Source organism: Rhineura floridana, chromosome 6, assembly GCF_030035675.1.
Source record: "Rhineura floridana isolate rRhiFlo1 chromosome 6, rRhiFlo1.hap2, whole genome shotgun sequence".
Taxonomy (NCBI): domain Eukaryota; kingdom Metazoa; phylum Chordata; class Lepidosauria; order Squamata; family Rhineuridae; genus Rhineura; species Rhineura floridana.
Genome location: NC_084485.1, coordinates 2,927,524 through 2,947,984, shown reverse-complemented (window position 1 = coordinate 2,947,984; position 20,461 = coordinate 2,927,524). Strand labels below are relative to the sequence as shown.

Below are 20,461 nucleotides of genomic sequence, written 5' to 3'. Positions count from 1 at the left end.
ATGAAGGCAGGGAGTTGCTGGGCAGATTTTCGTAGGAATAAAAGAATGGTTGGCAGGTTTGGAATGGAGCAAAGAGGGCCTTAAAACAGCCATTTGGTGGAGGCCGCTGCTAACTCCTTGCCAGATATTAGGTTTTATTTAAAAGCACTTTAAACACAATTAATAAAAGAAATACAATAGAAATTCCACATTCAAAATGCAGTAAAATGCAAATTCCACATTCATTCCATGTTTTAAGTCACACAGCTGAACAATAAATATCTCTAAACAATGTGAATGAAGCGAAATGAATGAAAACCACAAAAACAAACCATATAAAAGCATTAAAATGCAACATAACAATACATATAATAATAATAATAATAATAATAATAATAATAATAATAATAATAATAATAATAAAATTTTATTTTTGAGTCGCCTATCTGGCCGAATTAACTGCCACTCTAGGCGACGTACATGTACATGATAAAATACAATAAAAACCAATGAAAACCACCAACAATAATTAATATACCAATATTAAAAGCAACCCACCCCAGAGATCCCATAGGCCTGCCTGAACAGCCAGGTCTTCAAGGCCCGGCGGAAACCTATCAGGGAAGGGGCATGGCGAAGGTCAAAAGGAAGGGAGTTCTAGAGGGTGGGGGCCACAATCGAAAATGTCCGCTCTCTGGTCCGCACCAGCCTCGCTATCTTAACTGGTGGGACCGAGAGAAGGTCTTGTGTGGCTGATCTCGTCAGGCGGCATAATTGGTGATGCTGGAGGCGCTCCTTCAAATAAACTGGGCCGAAACCGTATAGGGCTTTGAAGGTCAACACCAACACCTTGAATTGGGCCCGGTAGACAACTGGTAGCCAGTGTAGATCTACTAACACCAGAGTGATATGATCACGGCGACGGCTATTCTTAATCAATTTAATATGATAAAGCTTTCCTACATATTATGAAAAGAAGCACACGTAACCATACATTCACCAAAACCATTTGCATACACATTCACACTACACAAAAGTAATGTCTAAATGCACAAGCCCCACATAGCCAGTCACTCAAGACTCAAACTCTCCTTACTTACAGCCACCACATCACTACATCCATTCAGTACTTACTTCAGTAAAACAAACTTTCAACGAACCAATAACCATGTACAGAAGCACAGCCCATTTCTCACCTGGGGCAATACAGGGCTGTAAACACACTAGTCGCCAGATCAAAGCATTAGCCACACCCAGGTTGATCTGCCGATCAGCTGCGAAATCTCTTTGAAGCGGAATTAAAACAAAAAAGCACGTGAGCTACTCCCACACAGTTTTACAGGAAAGAGGGGTGGGGTTTGACTAATGTTGTGTGCCCCGGTTTTCAGAAGAGAGAGGCGGAGACACACTGGAACCGGCAAAACAGTGAGTGTGTCTCTACCCACCATTTTCTCTACTCACCCCTCACTTGAGAACATAAGAAGAGCCTGTTAGATCAGCCCAAAGGGGGCCAACCTAGTTCAGCATCCTTTCTCACAGGAGCCAACCACTTGCTCACGGGAAGCCTGCAAGCAGGACCGGAGCGCAAGAGCAGTCTCCTTTCCTGTGGTTTCCAGCAGCTGGTATTTGGAAGCATACCCCCTCCAACTATGGAGGCTGAACACATGGCAACAGGTCACGGAAACTTCAGGCCACAGCCAAAAAGGAAGTACTCCCGATCCTTTCCTTGAAGACTGAAGTTGGTGGTTTTTCAATCTGAACCCCTGCATGGCACTCTTGGTTCTTTCATCTGAAGTTCTGTCTCCTGATGTCATTATGGCTTTGGGTGATTGACAGGTGGGTGGCCCATTGCAAGAGCGGGGTCAGGATTTGGCCTGCCAAATGGATCCTCTTTCTCACCTCTGTCCTTAAACTACAATAATGTCCAAGAAGAAAACAAGTCAAAGTGTACCCTTGGCTTTGTGGTGACCTCAGAACAGCAGCCCAAAAGGGATGCAGTCTTGATTCATCACAGTGATTCATCACAGTGATTAATTGTTTAAAGGTCCTTCCAGACTGGGGGTGGAAAGATCTGTCAGCTTCAGCAATCTCCGTCTCTCATTTTTCCAATCTTAAATTCACTTCTGTAGCAATTTGCTTTAAAAAACAAAAGTCCTCATGAAATTCTTCAGCGCTTTAGTGTGAATTTCTCCTACAAAACACATTTTTGTAAGTAGCTTTCACTAATGAACATATTTTGTCAAGCAGTTTCCCCTGTTGGCTGGAGGACTGCCTTGCAAAATTCAGATCAGTGCAAATTTTGAAGGATGGCTGCATTTTGGTTCTTGTACTGATTTGTGCCAATTTGATAGATTCATCTTTAAATGTGAACCAAATTGAATTTCTACCCCAGCCCTATTCCAGACAGATGTTTATTGAGGGATCGATGCTCCTTATTCACACAAGCTGTTTTGCAGCATCCGCACAACGTCACTGGTACCAAAATGCGAGTCAGTATTTTGTCTGAATTTCGCCTTGAATTTCCAGGGGAAATCTGACAAGTAATTTTGTTCTATGTTCCCAATGTCCCGTTTAGGGTATCTCAATGAATCGCTTGCAAATTAAGCCCCTGCCTGGAAGCGCCCTAATAAATGCCTACAGCACTGTTGGTTATTCCAGAGCAAAGCTTTCACAATCCTTTTTGAGGAGGGGAGGAAGAGGAGGGGATGGGGTGAGAGCTCCCAAAGTTCTTGGCTCCCGTTTTATCTCTGAGCCTCAGGCAGCTGGCGCTGAAGCAAAAAGGACACCGGAGGGAAACAATAGGAGGAAGCTGGCGCCTCGGGCGGCCTTTCCCACAGTTCTGTGTGTGGCTTTGCAAGGAAGGACTCCCACTTTGCCGGTTCTTTGCCAGATAAAACAAAGAAAAATAATGTGCCAAATCAGCACAGCTCCACTGGCAACTTCTTCAGCGCTGGGTCCGGGTCCTAACCTGTGTGCAACGTCAAGGCTTGGCTCTCTGGGTTTCTTTCATTCACCACCCCTATTAGAAAGGACATCTCTGGATATTTGTGACAGATGCGCTGGGGGTCTCAAAGTGGGGACTCTGTCAGAGGGTCCCACCACTCCCTGCTGCAGAACCGAGGTGGCTTCAGCGCCATCACTGCGGATGGTCAGAGGATGGCATTGCAACTGCCAGTTCTGTGGATGACACAAAGAGTCAGCTGGGTTGGGTCTCACTTGGTCCTATAAAGCTGACTGAGCCTCACCTGCTCAGCCTGGAGAGCAGGAAAGGGAGGGATCTCTTCCTCTGGTTGGCGTCCCCCACCATTCTCAGTCAAACTGTGCCAAAATGTGCCCTCCAGTTTCTCAAACGTTTTCCCCCCTGTGGAAGGGGCTTCTGCCTCATTCTCAGGACACTTCAGGATATCTTTAGAATTTCAGTGGGTGTCGAGTCTTGAGTTCACCGTATTACTGTGAGGTGGCAAAAGGTGGTGTGTGTTTTTCTTTCTAGTGAAACGTTTCTCAAGCACTCATCAGCCTCCGCAGAGAAAGCTTCATGGAAGGAGATAACTCCTGCAGTGGCCAATTAGCTACTGGGCTAAATTCAGGTTTTGGTGTATAAAGCTCTGCACAGCTTGGGACCAGGATACCTAAAACATTACCTCACTCCTTTTATATATCCAGTCAATCACTGCACTCTAGGTGAGGGCCTCCTGCAGATACCATCTTATCAGGAGGTCCGTTCCATACAATATAGTAATCGGGCCTTTAGTGTGGTGGCACCGACCCTTTAGTGGTTAAGGTCCTGGACTATGACCTGGGAGCCCAGGATTCGAATCCCCACACAGCCATGACTGTCACTGGGTGACCTTGGGGCAGTCACTGCCTCTCAGCCTCAGAGGAAGGCAATGGTAAACCCCCTCTGAATACCACTTACCATGAAAGCCCTATTCACAGGGGCGCCATTAGTCGGAATTGACTTGATGGCAGTCCATTTACATTTAAATGTTAAACAGGTGCCGTCTCTGTTGTCCTTTCGGTGCAACCATCCTTTTTCAGCAAGCCTGTTAAGTACAGACCTTTCCCAGCCTGCATGTGTCTTGGAATTGGTCTTAGATATTTTTGGATGCCTTCATTGTTTTATCACTTGTGTGCTTCCTGCCCTGGGCTCCTTTGGGAGAAAAAGGGTGGGATATAAATCTAATCAGTATATCTATGATCTCTTGCTTACTGGGCTTTAATTGAAGTGTGGAGTACCCAGGAAGGCTGCAGACTGCCAATGAGTTGACTTGTAGAATGGAAGAAGGGACTCTCACAAAATTGTGGCCACCTCAGAAGTATCAGGCAAGCATTGCTAATATCCTGCATCCCATCCGTGAGACTTTCACCAAAAGGTTCTTTGATCATTTTCAAATACAGTTTCTTTTCTCAATAATTGATGGAGAATGGTAAAAAGAAAAAAGCTGGAGACGTTTTTGGCACTGCACTGTTTGCCAACTCCGCCCCTGGCTTTGCCACTCAGTCTGTCCTCTCGATGGCATCTGGCCAGGTGCACCAGAAGAAGCAGAACAGCCCAAAGCAGGGCTCAGCTGGCAGTGTCTTCAGAGCAGCTCAGCCCAGGACACAGGGGAGGCATGGAGGAAGCGGCTTTAGCCTGAGTAATTGGCCCATCAAGCGCAGGCAGCGTTGTCCACAATGACAGACTAGAAGCTGCTGTCCAGGGTTTCCGGTTTCTCCTACCTGCAGATGCCCGGAGATGAACCTGGGATCTTCTGCATGGGAGGCAGACGCTCTCCCACTGAGCTGCGATGGTCCTTCCAAAGGGCAGTGTCTGAGCTCCGCTTAGGCTGTCTGGCCCTCCTTCGCCACTTACTTCCTGCTTGGCTCCTGGCTTGACTGCCCCGCCTGTTTGATACCTGACTGCTTCTACATTGCCAGCACTGACAGTACTATATCACAGAAAGATGGGGGGTATTTTCTTTATGGCTCTTGAGCTCAGAGAACTTGCTATATCCACAAGAATTAGAAAGGAGGAACAACCCATATAAGAAGACACCACATCAATTTTGCCGCCCTGGGCTGCTGCTGAGAGGAAGGGTGGGATATAAAACAAATAATAAATAAATACATTTTCCAACCTGAAATGAGCACATAATGGCTTTTCCTGCTGGGATTTTCAATTGCTGAATAACTTAGAATCATAGAATCATAGAGTTGGAAGGGGCCTCGTAGGCCGTCATAGAATCATAGAGTTGGAAGGGGCCTTGTAGGCCATCATAGAATCATAGAGTTGGAAGGGGCCTTGTAGGCCGTCATAGAATCATAGAGTTGGAAGGGGCCTTGTAGGCCATCATAGAATCATAGAGTTGGAAGGGGCCTCGTAGGCCATCATAGAATCATAGAGTTGGAAGGGGCCTCGTAGGCCGTCATAGAATCATAGAGTTGGAAGGGGCCTTGTAGGCCATCGAGTCCAACCTCCTGCTCACAGCAGGAAATCCACAGCTAGAGCATCTCCTGCAGATAGCTGTCCAGCCTCTGCTGGTGTCATGATGCAGCAGGACTGTGCCTTTTGTTTAAAAACTGCCTTCGGGAATGGTTGTCAACAAGTCTTGCCACTCTGGGCTCAATATAAATAAATGAAATAGGTCTTCCAGATTCTGGCACAGCAACAGAACTTCTCCCACTTCTCCAAAGTTCTCAGGACAATCTGGTTAAGTGCAACCTCCTTCATGTGACAAGCTAAGCTGGAATGAGGCAGATATCCCAAGAATGAGCGGAACTACCCAAGCCTAGTTTAACATGCTGAAGAGTTCCAGCCCTCCTCCGTTTCATCCAGGCTTGTGTGGGAGAAAGGCCTTGTGGATCATGTCCTGAATGACTGATGACACTGGGAAAGACTTGATGGAACCAAGCATACTTTTGTCAATTGCAGAAGCAACTTCACCTCTCAAAGCTTACATAGCTCTTCTCCACAGCAGGGGAGCAAAGTGTACACATCTCCATTGATCTGCCCAGGTGAAAGGGCTTCTGTCTCTCCCAGACTGCAGACTTCAGGTTTCAGGAAGTCTGGGCAGTGCAAGGCTGAAGTGAGGCCCTCTTGTCGTGCCCACACGCCCGCCTGCTCCATACCTCACTGTGCAAAGAGAAGGTTTTATTTATAAGCAACCAGTGGGTGGGGACGGTCTGTTATGAGGCCGCACTGTTTGGGCAATTCCAGATAAACAGCTCCTGTGGACACTTCTAATGAAGCAAGGCCTCCACCCTGGAATCCTCTGCAGTTCTGAATTGGCAACTGTCTGAGGGGGTGAGGGAGAAAGAACACGTCGACCCTATTTGGGAACAAGGTGGAGGAACAGAACAGTTATTCCTGTTCCCGTTCCCCTGAGTAATTGCACGGCTACTCCAGGAGACGGTGACCAAGCCTTGTTCTCACGCTGGGGCTCCTACAGCAATATCCCGGGAGTGAAGATTTCCACACACACACCCTCGAATTAGGGAGGCCTCACCGAAGGGGGAAGGGCAAGGAGGCCCTGTCACTCTGCTGAGCTCATCTGTAATTTTGCTCACAGAATCTGACTCCATCCACAGCAAGGGTGGAGTGAGGAGGAGCAATGCTTGAGCGTGGGATGAATTTAGCAGACAGTACACTCTGTATGAGAGCCCTGTGACTGGCGATGGCACACGGAGTGCCCCTTTCAGTGAAAGAGGCGAGTCATTGTGGCCAGACAGGCGGGGAAGGCAGGCCCAAAGCATGAGTATGCAGTTGGCCCTTGTTTATTTCTCTCTCTCTCTCGGGTGTGGTCTCGTAAGAGGGCAAAGCATCTTTGCAAGCCAGACCAGCAAAGCCTTCCTTTGCTTGTGGGCTTCATCTTGACGAAAACAGCTATGGGGATGAGCGAAAGGAGAAATCTGTCTTGCCTGCAGCCTACAGTGGTGCCATGCCAGTGGTAAAGCTCATCTTTTGACCACTGGCCCGTGGAACTTTACAGCCAGCCATGCAGTGGGTGGGTAGCTTTTAACCTGATCATTTAAGGACACACAGTCCAGTATTTCAATCGGCCAAAATGTGTGGTCACCCCAAAGGGTTTATCCCACCACAGCACAATCTATCGAGTAACACCATTTTTAATTATTTTTATTTCGTTGTTGTTGTTATGTGCCTTCATGATCACAACTTATGGTGACCCTATGAACCAGTGACCTCCAAGAGCATCTGTCATGAAACACCCTGTTCAGATCTTGTAAGTTCAGGTCTGTGGCTTCCTTTATGGAATCAATCCATCTCTTGTTTGGTCTTCCTCTTTTTCTACTCCCTTCTGTTTTTCCTAGCATTATTGTCTTTTCATTCTTCTTCTCATTATGTGTAAGTCATCAAAAATGTGGCAGCTTCTTCAGAACTCTGCATTAAACATGTTTCAATCATGTCTTCTCATTATGTGTCTGAAGTATGATAACCACAATTTCATCATTTTAGCTTCTAGTGATAGTTCTTGTTTAATTTGTTCTAACACCCAATTATTTGTCTTTTTCACACGCCATGGTATGCGCAAAGCTCTCCTCCAACACCACATTTCAAATGAGTTGATTTTTCTCTTATCCGCTTTTTATCACTGTCCAACTTTTACATCCATACATAGAGATTGGGAACACCATGGTCTGAATGATACTGACTTTAGTATTCAGTGATACATCTTTGCATTTGAGGACCTTTTCTAGTTCTGTCACAGCTGCCCTCGCCAGTCCTAGCCTTCTTCTGATTTCTTGACTATTGTCTCCATTTTGGTTAATGACTGTGCCAAGGTATTGATAATCCTTGACAAGTTTAATGTCCTCACTGTCAACTTTAAAGATACATAACTCTTCTGTTGTCATTACTTTAGTCTTCTTGACGTTTAACTGTAGTCCTGCTTTTGTGCTTTCCTCTATAACTTTCACCAGCATTCATTTCAAATCATTACTGGTTTCTGCTAGTAGTATGATATCATCTGCATATCTTATATTATTGATATTCCTCCCTCCAGTTTTCACACCTCCATCTTGGTCCAATCCCACTTCACCTATGATATGTTCTGCATATAGATTAAACGAATAGGGTGATAAAATATACCCGTCTCACACCTTTTCTGAAGGGGAACCAATTGGTTTCTCCATATTCTGTCCTTTCAGTAGCCTCTTGTCCAGAATATAGGTTGCGCATCAGGACAATCAGATGCTGTGGCACCCCCATTTCTTTTAAAGCATTCCATAGTTTTTCTTGATCTATATAATCAAAGCCTTTGCTGTAATCTGTAAAAACAGTGTGATTTTCTTCTGAAATTGCTTAGTCCGTTCCATTATCCAATGTATGTTTGCAATATGATGTCTGGTGCCTCTTCCCTTTCTAAATCCAGCTTGGACATCTGGCATTTCTCGCTCTTTATATGGTAAGAGCCTTTGTTGTAGAATCTTGAGCATTACTTACATGGGATAGTAAGGCAATAGTTCGATAATTACTGCATTCCCTGGGATCCCCTTTCTTTGGAATTGGGATGTATATTGAATGCTTCCAGTCTGAGGGCCATTGTTTAATTTTCCATATTTGCTGACAATTTTTTATCAAAATGTGGACAGATTCCATCTCAGTAGTTTGTAGCAACTCTATTGGTATGCCATCTGTTCCTGGTGACTTGTTTCTTCCAAGTATTTTAAGAGCAGCTTTCACCTCTATTCTAAAATTTCTGGTGCTTCATCATAAGGTTCCTCCATGAATGAATCTGTCATCCTGTCATCTCTTTTATAGAGTTCTTCAGTGTATTGCTTCCATCTTCCTTTTATTTCATCTCAGTCAGTCAGTGTGTTCCCGTTAATGCAACATCCCTACTCCTGATTTAAATTTCCCTTTAATTTCTTTAATGGTTTGGAATAGGGTTCTTGTTGTACCCTTTTTGTTGTCCTCTTCTATTTCTATACAATAACGTATTGTAATAGTTCTCTTTGTCCCTACGTACTAGTCGCTGTATTGTTGCATTTAGGGTTCTGACTGTGTTTCTATCTCCTTTTGCTTTCCTTCTCTCTTTAACCATTTTAAGAGTTTCTTCACTCATCCACTGAAATCTTTCTCTCTTTTTAGCAAGAGGTATTGTCTTTTTGCATTCCTCCCTGATAATGTCTCTTACTTCACTCCATAGTTCTTCTGGTTCTCTGTCAACCAAGCCTCAGATCTGTTCCTTATTTGATATTTATATTCTTCTGGGATGTTATTTAAATTGTATTTTGGCATTATGATTGCTTTGTTGCTCTTCTTTAGCTTTACTCTGATTTTTGATGTTACCAGTTCATGATCTGTACCACAGCCTGCTCCTGGTCTTGTTTTTGCAGAAAGTATGGAACTTCTCCATCTTCTGCTACCAAGTATATAATCAATTTTGATTCCTATATTGACTATTTGGTGAAATTATTGGCTTCACAGAATTCAGTAAGTCTTTCTCCTGCTTCATTTCTACTCCTAGGCCCCATTTCCCCACAATTCCTAGTTCTTCTCTGTTTCCTACTTTTGCATTCCAGTCCCCCATGATTTCAGTACATCTTGTTTTGGAGTGTGATCAATTTCTTCCTATACTTCTGCATAAAATCTCTCCAATTCTTCTTCTTCTGTGTTTGATGTTGGAATGTAGACTTGGATGATGGTTATGTTAATAGGTTTCCCGTTTAATCTCATTGATATCACTCGCTCAGACCTTGCATTATAGCTCCTAATTGCTCTTGCTACATCACTTCTCACTATTTTAGCTCCTAATTGCTCTTGCTACATCACTTCTCACTATTAAAGCAACCCCGTTTCTTCTTAATTTCTCATTTCCTACATAAAATATTTTGTAGTTGCCTGATTGAAAATGTCCCATTCCCGTCCATTTTAATTCATTCACACCAAGTATTGTAATGTTGATACATTCCATTTCGTTCTTGACAATTTCTCCCTGGTTCATGCTTCTCACATTCCATGTTCCTACTGTGTGCGTCGTGCAACTCCGGACTCTCCTTTCGCATCTGTGCACATCAGCTTCTGGGCTTCCTTTCAGCTTTGACCCAGCTGCGTCATTAGTCACAGCGCTACTCGTACTTATCCTTTGTTCTTCCCCAGTAGCTCAGTGAGAGCCTTCTGACCTGGGGATCTCATCTTCCAGCACTATCTCGTGTTGCATTTTGGATACTCTGTTCATAGGGTTTTCGTGGTAAGAGATATTCAGAGGTGGTTTACCATTGCCTTCCTCTGAGTTTGGATGCATCTTAGTCTGGTGTTTCAGCTTTGACCATTCTGCCTTGGGTGCCCCTGCTTGGAGTCTAGCCTCTTGGTCTAGACTCCTGCTGGCATTGCTCTCAGCTTCTTCAACACTCTCAAACCCCCTCACCACGTTAAGGTGTGCATCCTAGAGGGCAATTTTTAATTTTAGTTGACTCTAAAGGTCACTATAGTTCCTGGTTTTCTCACCTGGAAGTTTCTGCTTTCAGACCGTGGTTGGTCAACAAAATGACAGCACTATGCATTTTATCTCAACAACCCTATTTCTTTTTCATATATATTATACTTGCCATAGCTTTTGGCTGCCTGTCCATATGCCCTTTTCTTTCAGGCACATTTCAGAGTTACTGGAATGTGGCCCAGACACATAATTCTGCCTTAGTTGGCTTGAGCTCCTGATTTGTGAGGATCCGTAGATCCAACTTTCGCCAGCATGAACTGAAAAAAGATAGAAGCCATGAACGGAACAAAGTTTATGGAATGGAAAGGAATTCTCCCTGTCCCTCCTTGCCATTCCCTCTGTGCCCCCCCAACACTGCCCCCTCCTGAAAATGTGCTCCGGGGGACAGGGATATCCTTGGTAATGTCATGGAATATGGTATAGAGGACTACTGATAGACAAAAGAGCTGGCAGAGGAGTTGATCACTTAAGCGGACAGAGGTATCAAGTAGGATCCAAACCATAGACTTTCAGGATGGGTTCTAGATGGTGATCACTCCTTTCCACACACCAGTGCCTTAGGACAGGTGAGTGCAGGGCTGACACTTGGCTCACAGTGAGTGAGGCAGTGCTGTTTGATCTAGTGTCATCACCATGTGGGGATTGTCTACACGGCCACCGTGCCGTCCCACTGATGCAGTGTTTTGAGTTGCTATAGGCAGCTGTATTTGCAACAGCCAGTGTAAAGAAGTTGAGATGCTCCAACATGCAAACAGTAATCAAATAACATGTGAGCCTTGCCCAGCTGTGGAACTGAATAGTAGACCCATGCATTCCCAAGGTACTTGCTGAAGACTTAAACAAGTGAGCCAAGTCACATTTTGCCAGAGAAGGCCACCTTCTATCTTGACTTGAGTGAGAAATTCCTTCCTGGATCCAAATGCAGAGATGAGTCGAACCCTGAGAACAAGCAAACCTGATCCATTAAGTTAATCCCTGCCCCCGAAGTAAATTTATTTATTATTTATTTATTTATTGCATTTGTATACCGCCCCATAGCTGAAGCTCTCTGGCCGATTTACAACAATTAAAAACATTAAAAAGAAATAAACAAATTGAAAAGCACATTTTTAAAAAAGCAATTTAAAAACACATGCTAAAATGCCTGGGAGAAGAGGAAAGTCTTGACCTGGTGCCAAAAAGATAACAGTGTTTGTGCCAGGCGCACCTCATCACAAAGATCATTCCATAATTTGGGGGCCACCACTGAGAAGGCCCTCTCCCCTGTTGCCATCCTCTGAGCTTCCCTTAGAGTAGGCACCCAGAAGAGGGCCTTGGATGTTGAATGTAGTGTACGGGTGGGTTTGTGTCGGGAGAGGCGTTCCATCAGGTATTGTGGTCCTAAGAAGTGTAAGGCTTTATAGGTAAATGATGTTTGGGTGCAATCCCACAATTTCCTGATCTCAGCTGTAGTTGGAAGGACAATGGTGTTTCTTTGGCCACTTGCGACTCAGCTGCCCAAAGGCACTTATGTTTGTGAGGAGGAGGAGGTGAGGGCTTGGTTTGCACATCGCCTTACATGGGAACATGCTGTCCTGCTTATTCTCAGACCACGGCATGTGGTTGTGAGATGCTAGATGCCAGAGCAACAGCACCAGTGAGGTGCAGCCACCTGAGATCTGTACATTTGTTTATTACGTTATTCATTTACATGAAACCAAAACCAGTGAGCAATTTCAGTGATGGTGTACAAAGCACAGCTTTGAAAAATCGGCTTCGCCACAGAAGCCCTTCCTTGGCTAGCCTAGTCTAGTCCTGCATCAGACTATGACCATGTTTGTTCGGTGGTGGCGTCTTTGGGATGGCTTGCAAAAGGACACTTCTCAAGGTTATGGGTGGGGGTGCCTGATTCCATGACCCCCAGGAGATGCAGGTCAGAAGCCTTCCCAGTCAGCATCACTCTGATCCGTCCCTACCAAGCAGCTACGCCCTGGAGCAAGGAAACCTCTGTGTAGGAGCCAGCCTCCTTGCCCATCAATCCTCCTGCTCCTGTCTGACAGGTCTCTGGCTTTTCCTCTCTTGGCCCCTGCATTAGGGAGTTACCTCCCACCTACGACACCAGAATGGCAGTTTCTCTTCCCTTTGGAGACTGGTGAAAACCCTGCCTTTGGGTCTGGCTGCTGTCAGCGGTTACACCAGGGATGGCTAGGCTACCCAACAACCCTCCAGATGTTATTGGACTCTTAACTTCCCTGTCCCCAGCCAGCCTGGACAATGGCTAAGGGTGAGGAGGGGAATCCCACAAACACTGGGGGGGCACAGGTTGCCCATCCCTGCTTTAAATATTAGGAGAAACCTCCTAACAGGAAGAGCTGTTCAGCAGTGGAGCCGACTGGTGTGGGACAGGCTGCGCCCCTGAATTGGGGAGTTCCTTCAAGGGATGGGTGAGAATTTCAATTCTGTTCGCATTTCAAGCAGAACTGATCAAATTCGCACTGTCCGAAACAATATGAGAACTGAAACACAGCCGTCCTTCGAAATTCGCACTTACTTGAATTTTGGGATGCAGTTCGCCAACTAAACAAGATTTACAAAAATGCATATATTAGGAGAAAGCATGCATAAAAATGAATATGTGAGTGAAAATAACATGGAAAAAGGCACGAAATGATGAGAAACGGCTGGCAAAAATGTGTCCCTTTGTCAAACCTGCCTACGAAAGTGAGTTGATTTTGAGAAATTCACACTAAAATGGTGGAGAATTTTCATGAGGATTTTGTTTTTAAAAAACCAATTCACATATCACTGCAGAAATGTAGAGAACTGAATTTAACACTGGGAAAATGAGCAACTGAGAGACCCGAAAGAGACGGACCTTTCCAGCCCCGGTTCCTTCCCAGCCATATCCTTCACTTGAGGTGTTTAAGCAGAGACTGGGTGGCCACCTCTCAGGGGGGCTGTAGTGTAGGAGTGGCTAATGGGGGGGTCTGGATGTTGTTGGACTACAACTCCCATCATCCCTGACCATTGGCCAGGTGGGGTGCTGGGGCTCCTGGGAGCTGTAGTCCAGCAACATCTGGACCCCTCCACCTCCCAGTTCCCCCGTCACTGCTGTAGTGGCAAGATTCCTGCATGGAGCAAAGTGGGGAGTCGATGGCCCCCAAGGCCTTTTCCAGTTCCAACTTTCTATTATTTGATATGTGCTAACTGTGTTAACTGTGTTGGAAGTATTGCTGCTGAGAGGAATATATCTAAATAGTTAATCTTTTATTTAACATCTAAATATCGTAAACCACCCTTTTCTAACCTGGCGCCCTCCAGATGTTTAGGACATCAGCCACAGTCAGCATGGCCAAGTTGTACTCCAACACACCTGGAAGACAACCAGTTGGGGAAGGTGATTGCAAATAAACAAGCAATACATTGCAGGACATTTTTCAGAGGTGCTACAATTGAGGTATAATTGTTTCCCGTACTGTACACACTGCACACTTATTTTTGGAGGGTTGTGAAGTGCTACAACACACACAGAAACACCTGTGAATACAGTCAGATGAGTGTGTATTCTACAGGCAACAAGGCAGGAGTGATGCAAAGTACGCACCTAGAGACCACTTCCTTGCAATTAGAGATGGTAAGAAATTTGATTCAGTTCACATTTCAGGCTGAATCGATCAAATCCACACTTTCTGAAACAACAGGAGAAACGCAGCCATCCTTCGAAATTCACAATTATCTGGATTTTGAAATATGGTTCTCCAACCAAAGGATGTTTACAAAAATGCGTATATTGGGAGGAAGTGTGCATAAAAATGAATACTGTATATGAGTGAAAATAACATACAAAAATGTATTATATGACAAGAAATTACTTGCAAAAAGGTGTAACTTCATCAAAACTGCCTACAAAAATGTGTTTTATTAGGAGAAATTCACAAGGATTTTTTTAAAAAGAAAAATTCACAAATTGCTGTAGAAATGTGGAGAACTGAATTTTAAGACTGGAAAAATGAGGAACGGAGAGGACCGAAACTGACAGATGTTTCCATCCCTCCTTGCAATGCTTGTGGTGCATTTTGTGAGCTGTGCCCCGGGGGCATGCACTCTGGGAGTCACACCCCGGCACTCCTGCGCCTCTCCGACTTCCCAGCTTCTGGCTGCAGGTTGCAAAAGGCCTCAGACACGAGACTGGCAGCAGGTCTATTCCTGGCAGGGCTGCTGTCTTGAGGGGGAACGCCCTGCAAAGCCGCTGCTCACTGCCTGTTCAAGTGTGGGCCCAGGGAGCCCCGGAGCAGAGTTCCTACGACAAAGGTTGCTGACCAGACTGTTTTCCTTCTTCCTGCAGGACCTTGCCCCATTGAGACATCAGGGACCAGGTCTCACTTTCCTCTTTCCTGCACCCTGGAAGGGGCAGCCTGGAGCTCAGCTGTAGAATGCCAGGATGGAACCTCCCTGAGCGTGTCCATCGTCTCCCCTCCTGATGCCAGGATTGGCCGGTACCACCTGACCATGGATGCTTCCACAGATCATCAGGGCTCCAGCGTCAGCCTTGGGGAATTTGTCTTGCTCTTTAACCCTTGGTGTCCAGGTAGGTCTTCCACAGGCCTCCTTGGGAACGGGCAGAGGAAGCTGCCTGATCGTTGGGCTATCTAGCTCAGTACTGTCTACGCCAGCCTTTGCCAACCCGGTGCCCTCTGGAAGTTTGGGGCTACAAGTCCCATCAGCCCCAGCGACAGCAGTCATGCTGGTCAGGGCTGATGGGAGCTGTAATCCAAAACATCCAAATCCAGTTTCAAAGGCTGTCAGGTTGCAGTGCTGGGAAAGACCTTGGCTGTTAGTGGGAGGCAGGGCCACTTCTTTACCTCTGGCCCCATCCAATTTGTGACATGTATGCCAGGAGTGTGGAAACTTCCTGGAAGTTTTGGCAGTGACAAGGTGGGACCAACAACACCTGGCCAGTGCCTCCCTCTCATGTGCTGAGGTATTTGACTTTCTGGGGTATTTGGTTTTCCTGAAGGGGACATGATGACAGCCACTTTGCCTTCCCTCTCCAAGACAACAGGCTTCCCAGACCCTTGCACTGATTCCAGGGCATGAAGGACAGATGGACAGTGAGAGGGGCCACAGTGAGAGACAGGGAAGGTTGCCACTTCCCCCAAGAGTGCTCTCCTCAGTGCTCCCCACGGCCCAGCAGCGTGCGGTCCTTTTCCAGGCTGCTTTTCTCTTGACCTTTCTAGAGGCCACAAGGAGCCTTGTACCAAGTCAGACCATTCATCCACCTAACTCAGTATTGTCTGCGCTGACTGTCAGGGCTTCTCTAAGATTTACAGATGGGGGATATTCTCAGAACTACCTGGAGATGCTGGGATTGAACCAGGGACCCTAAGAACCTAAGAAGAGCCTGCTGGATCAGACCAAAGGGGGCCCATCTAGTCCAGCATCCTGTTGGCACAGTGATGAACCAGATGCCCACTGGGAAGTCCACAAGCGGGACCTGAGCGCAATAGTGCTCTCCCCTTCTGAGGTCTCCAGCAACTGGTCATCTTCCGTAACTAGTCATCTTCTGCATCAGATGCTCCACCACTGAGCTATGGCCCGTCCTCCGTAAGCTAGGATAAGTGAACTGGTCCCCAAGTCTAACTGGAATGCCTCAGGGAGGACCACTGCAGCTAAGGATTCAACATGGGGGGGGAGGGACAGCACCTTTCTTGCCCTCTTCAGGAAGCCCAAGACAGATCAGAAAGAGAGGGGTGGGAGGGTGGTGCTGAAGGAATCAGGGGGAGGGCAGCTGTGCCCACAGACAGCCCTTGGAGAACACCTAGCTGCATGATGTCAAGTGGAGGGCAGGGGAGACCAGTCATCCATGGGGATGGCCTACCAATTTCAGACCCAATTTCAGCGGACTCCGTTTTATGGAGAGCTGTGGTAGCAATAGGGTTGCCCCTGGCAGAACCTGTCTTGCCTGCTTTCCTGATAGGAGCAGCTACAGCACCCACGCTGTCTGGGTCAAGGAGGTTGGTAGATGGTGCCTGCCCCAGAAAGACCCAGAGTAATTGCAGCCCAGAAGAGATAACGCTGAGATGACTCTCTGCCTCCTGAGTGCAAGGCCTTGCCAGCCGACACCTCCCTCCACAGTTCGCCCATCTTCTGTAGGCTGCAAACCCACAGGCAAGGAAGCGCGTCCCACCTGTGCCCTGGACAACACCTAGCATGTTGTTGGTACTAGGGATGGGATCCGTTGGCCAGTGCTGGTTCGAACGCATTCTGTCGACCGGACAGGCTGGCATCGATTTGAGTTCGTTCTGTGTTCGCTGCCTGCTGGTTTTACTGATCCATGGTGTTTTTTCCACTCATTGATTGCACTTATTGATATTTGTTAAGGAAATATTGATATTTTAAAAGGAAATATCGATAAATTACTGTTCTTACAATCAATGTTTTAGTGTGTGTGTGTGTGTGTGTTATGTGCCTTCAAGTCAATTATGACTCAGTGGCCTCCAAGAGCATCTGTCATGAGCCACCCTGTTCAGATCTTGTAAGTTCAGGTCTGAGGCGTCCTTTATGGAGTCAATCCATCTCTTGCTTGGCCTTCCTCTTTTTCTACTCCCTGCTGTTTTCCTAGCATTATTGTCTTTTTTTAAAGTCCATTTTCAAAAAATAGCTGCAGAAATTCGCTACATTAAAATCCGATCCTCTGCAATTGAGAATAATAAGTGAAGGAAAATTTGGTACCAAATCTGAATTGAGCGGAATTCTAGCCCATCTCTAGTTGGAGAAAACCCTACATAGTCAGCCGTCTGGCGTTTGATTGATTGAAATGTATCTTCCTGCCCAGAGGGGAGCCATGGAATAAAACAATGAAGAAACCTCACAGAAAAGAACAGAACAGATGCATACAACAGCAACAGATCTTGAAACCCCCAGTGGAACTTCCTCCTGTCTTCCATCTCTCCAAGCCAGCTCAAACAGAAAACAGCTTTACCTCATTTGTGGCAAAATATGTCCAGGGCCTTTCCAGACCAGGGACTGTAGGCCTTGGAAAGCGCAGTTGGTCAGTTACTGCTGTGGGGAAGCCAGAGGATATTTTGCATTTCTAGTGAAGAGAGATCATATTCTCCAGCAAATTACTGTGAAAAATGCTACACTTCTCCCCCTGCTGTTGCATTCATGTGTCTCCTCCTGTGGATTGTTAGCTGTGTCATTACCAGTTGTAACGCTTTGCATTTATAGTTTTTCAAGTATTCCAAATGTTTCATGTTGTTACTGTTGTGATATCACCTTTGACCATGGAAATTTTCAAAGGATGAATTACCCCGGGGGCTTTGGCTTCTAACATGAAACTGACAGCAGGGACATTCCAGAGCAAGGAGACAGAAATGGAGGCAAGGGTTAAACGGAGGGGTTATTTTAGGTTCTGCTTATATGAAGGTGCACCTTATGCAATCCTAGGCACATGCGCCAAGATCCTTTGCAGCATCGCTGCTGGAGCTCCGCTCTCGGATCGCCCTCAGCAGCATCACAAGGGGTCTTCCAGCACATTTTCTCAGATCGTGCCCTGCAGCAACTTGGGGTGACTAAGCATTCTCAGCTCAAGTCACAGGAAGCCAGATTTCGACTGGACATCAGGAAAAACTTCCTAACTGTTAGAGCCATACAACAGTGGAACCAATGACCTAGAGAGGTAGTGGGCTCTCCAACACTGGAGGCCTTCAAGAGGCAGCTGGACAGCCATCTGTCGGGAATGCTTTGATTTGGATTCCTGCATTAAGCAGGGGGTTGGACTGGATGGCCTTATAGGCCCCTTCCAACTCTACTGTTCTATGATTCTATGAGGCCCCGGAATGTCAAAGAAAGGTAGCTCTAAGCCAGGGACAGGCGAACCTCCCATGGCTGCGTAGGAGCAGTTGAAATGCAGCTCAGGCGCTCCAGCCATGGTCCTGAGGGGTGATGGGTCTTGGCAAGGGGATTGGCCGTGGAGAGGGGGGCACCAGGAGGAGGAGAGGAGACTGCAAGGCTGTCCCTGAATTCACTCTGCAGCAGCAGCAGCAGCCAAGGGCCTTGTGTTCCACGGCTGAGCCCTCCAGTTTCCTGAATCCCACCAGCCTGTGCACTAAAGGCTGAAGAGAAAAGGCAGTTTCATTCAGCTGCAGCAACAAGGAGGAGGGTCTGCGTAATGTTTGGGCCGGTGGGCCTTATGCCCATGGCTTCAGGTGAGCTCTGCAGCCAGCAGCGGCCCCTCTGCAGGAGGGAGCAAGCAGAGTGCTGGGAGAGAGAGAAAAGGCTTCCTAATCTGGCTGTAATTTCAACCAGGGCTGCATTTCAAAAACCTGCTCTCAGAACCAGGACTCTGCCCTGGCAAGGGGTGGACTGTTTTGAGCACATGGTTCTAGGCACCGGCAGCACAGGACAAAAGGAGTTTCACTTTGTGCAAATCGCCCTTGAAGCTGCAGCCGGTCCCAATCAGGTTGCAGCTTTGGTTTTGTTCAAGAGTAAAGGAAGGTCCCCAGTTTGTCTGGCAGAAACAGGCAGGCCAAGCTGGTTCTCTTTTCACACCAGACCACCCTTAGATGCCCTGGGCCTCTCCCACCTTCCTGTCCTGATGGAATCTCTGCTTCTTCTTTCCCCAGCGGATTCTGTCTTTCTGGAGAGCGAAGAGGAGCGCGTTGAATACGTCTTGACCCAGCACGGCCATATCTACCAGGGATCAAAGGATTACATCTATTCCATCCCATGGAACTTTGGGCAGGTGAGTTCCTCCCTTGCCCTGTCCTGCCCTTGGGGTGAGAGCACTGGGTAGGGGCCCATCTAGTACCATCCACCCCAGATGGCAAACTCTGGATATGTGTCCCTGAGGTACACACAAGCTTTGAAGCCAGGGGCTCCCCATACACACAGAGCAGGGGGGCTTCCAGACCGTGGCTATTTCAGGTGGCATTCAGTCAAATATTGGCAAATTCATGTTGCGCAATTAAAGTTGATTTGGAGCTCTTGCGCATCAAACCTGCTTCCAAAATAATCTGACTCTTTTTGTGATAAAGAAAAATGGTGGGACAATGCACTGGAAAATGTGTGGTAACATTTGCTTCATCCGTTGTCGTCAAACCTCCACGCAAACAAATCTGAATGAATGTTCCATCAATAACCTTCCTCTCGTCCACCCACAAATGTTATGCATAGAAACCAGGATGAATGCTCAGTGAGCAATAGAAGTGACCCAGGAGGGATGAGCAGCTGAAAACCATGTTGTGTGTGAGGCAGGTGAACTGTACACCGGCCCTGCTTACCAATGACAGTTGTGGCTCTGGAAGAGTGTGGGCCACCCCTTCACTTGGCCTCCAAGAGGGAAGTTCTGTGATGCATGCACGTTTTTTCAGAGTTTATATATTGCTTTTCTGCTCCTGAGAGCTGAGGAAGGGAGTTCAAAAGGGGACTATTAAATAAAGAGAGAGTTATAACCTCCTCTAACAAGCAACAACTAGGAATGCGGTGAATGCTGCAGGTCAGTCTCTCCATTGGGCTTGAAAAACCAAAACTGGGGAAATAACTTGGTTTACCCTGAGCCCAACTGGACTCTGTTGGACCCCATTGATATTATAGAGAGCACAGTACAGTCTGACCCAAAGTACAGCTGCTCCTAGTGAGTTTTCTGAGATTGAGTGACCCTCTCCCTCCACACACACACACACACACACACACACACACACACACACACACACACACACACACACACACACACACACACACACACACACACACACACACACACACACACACACACACACACACACACACACACACACACACACACACACACACACACACACACACACACACACACACACACACACACACACACACACACACACACACACACACACACACACACACACACACACACACACACACACACACACACACACACACACACACACACCCCCCCCCCCAGAAATGCTGGGAAACATTGCTATAAATGTCACCATAAATAAACAACAGCAGCATTTTTAAAAAATCTAGCCCGTGGGATAGAAAGAAAGGCAGTCTGCTATGCTGCCCTTGTAAAGAGA

The 20,461-nt window shown here is 46.6% G+C and overlaps 1 protein-coding gene across 1 annotated transcript in view; it reads left to right on the top strand.

Annotated features, from left to right (window-relative positions):
• TGM2 (transglutaminase 2) overlaps nucleotides 1-20,461 on the top strand; it is a 73,715-nt gene that overhangs the window by 12,777 nt on the left and 40,477 nt on the right. The window contains exons 3-4 of the mRNA XM_061630765.1: nucleotides 14,743-14,985; nucleotides 19,025-19,143. Coding sequence (XP_061486749.1) covers nucleotides 14,743-14,985; nucleotides 19,025-19,143 — 362 coding nt within the window. The remainder of the gene's footprint in view (nucleotides 1-14,742; nucleotides 14,986-19,024; nucleotides 19,144-20,461) is intronic.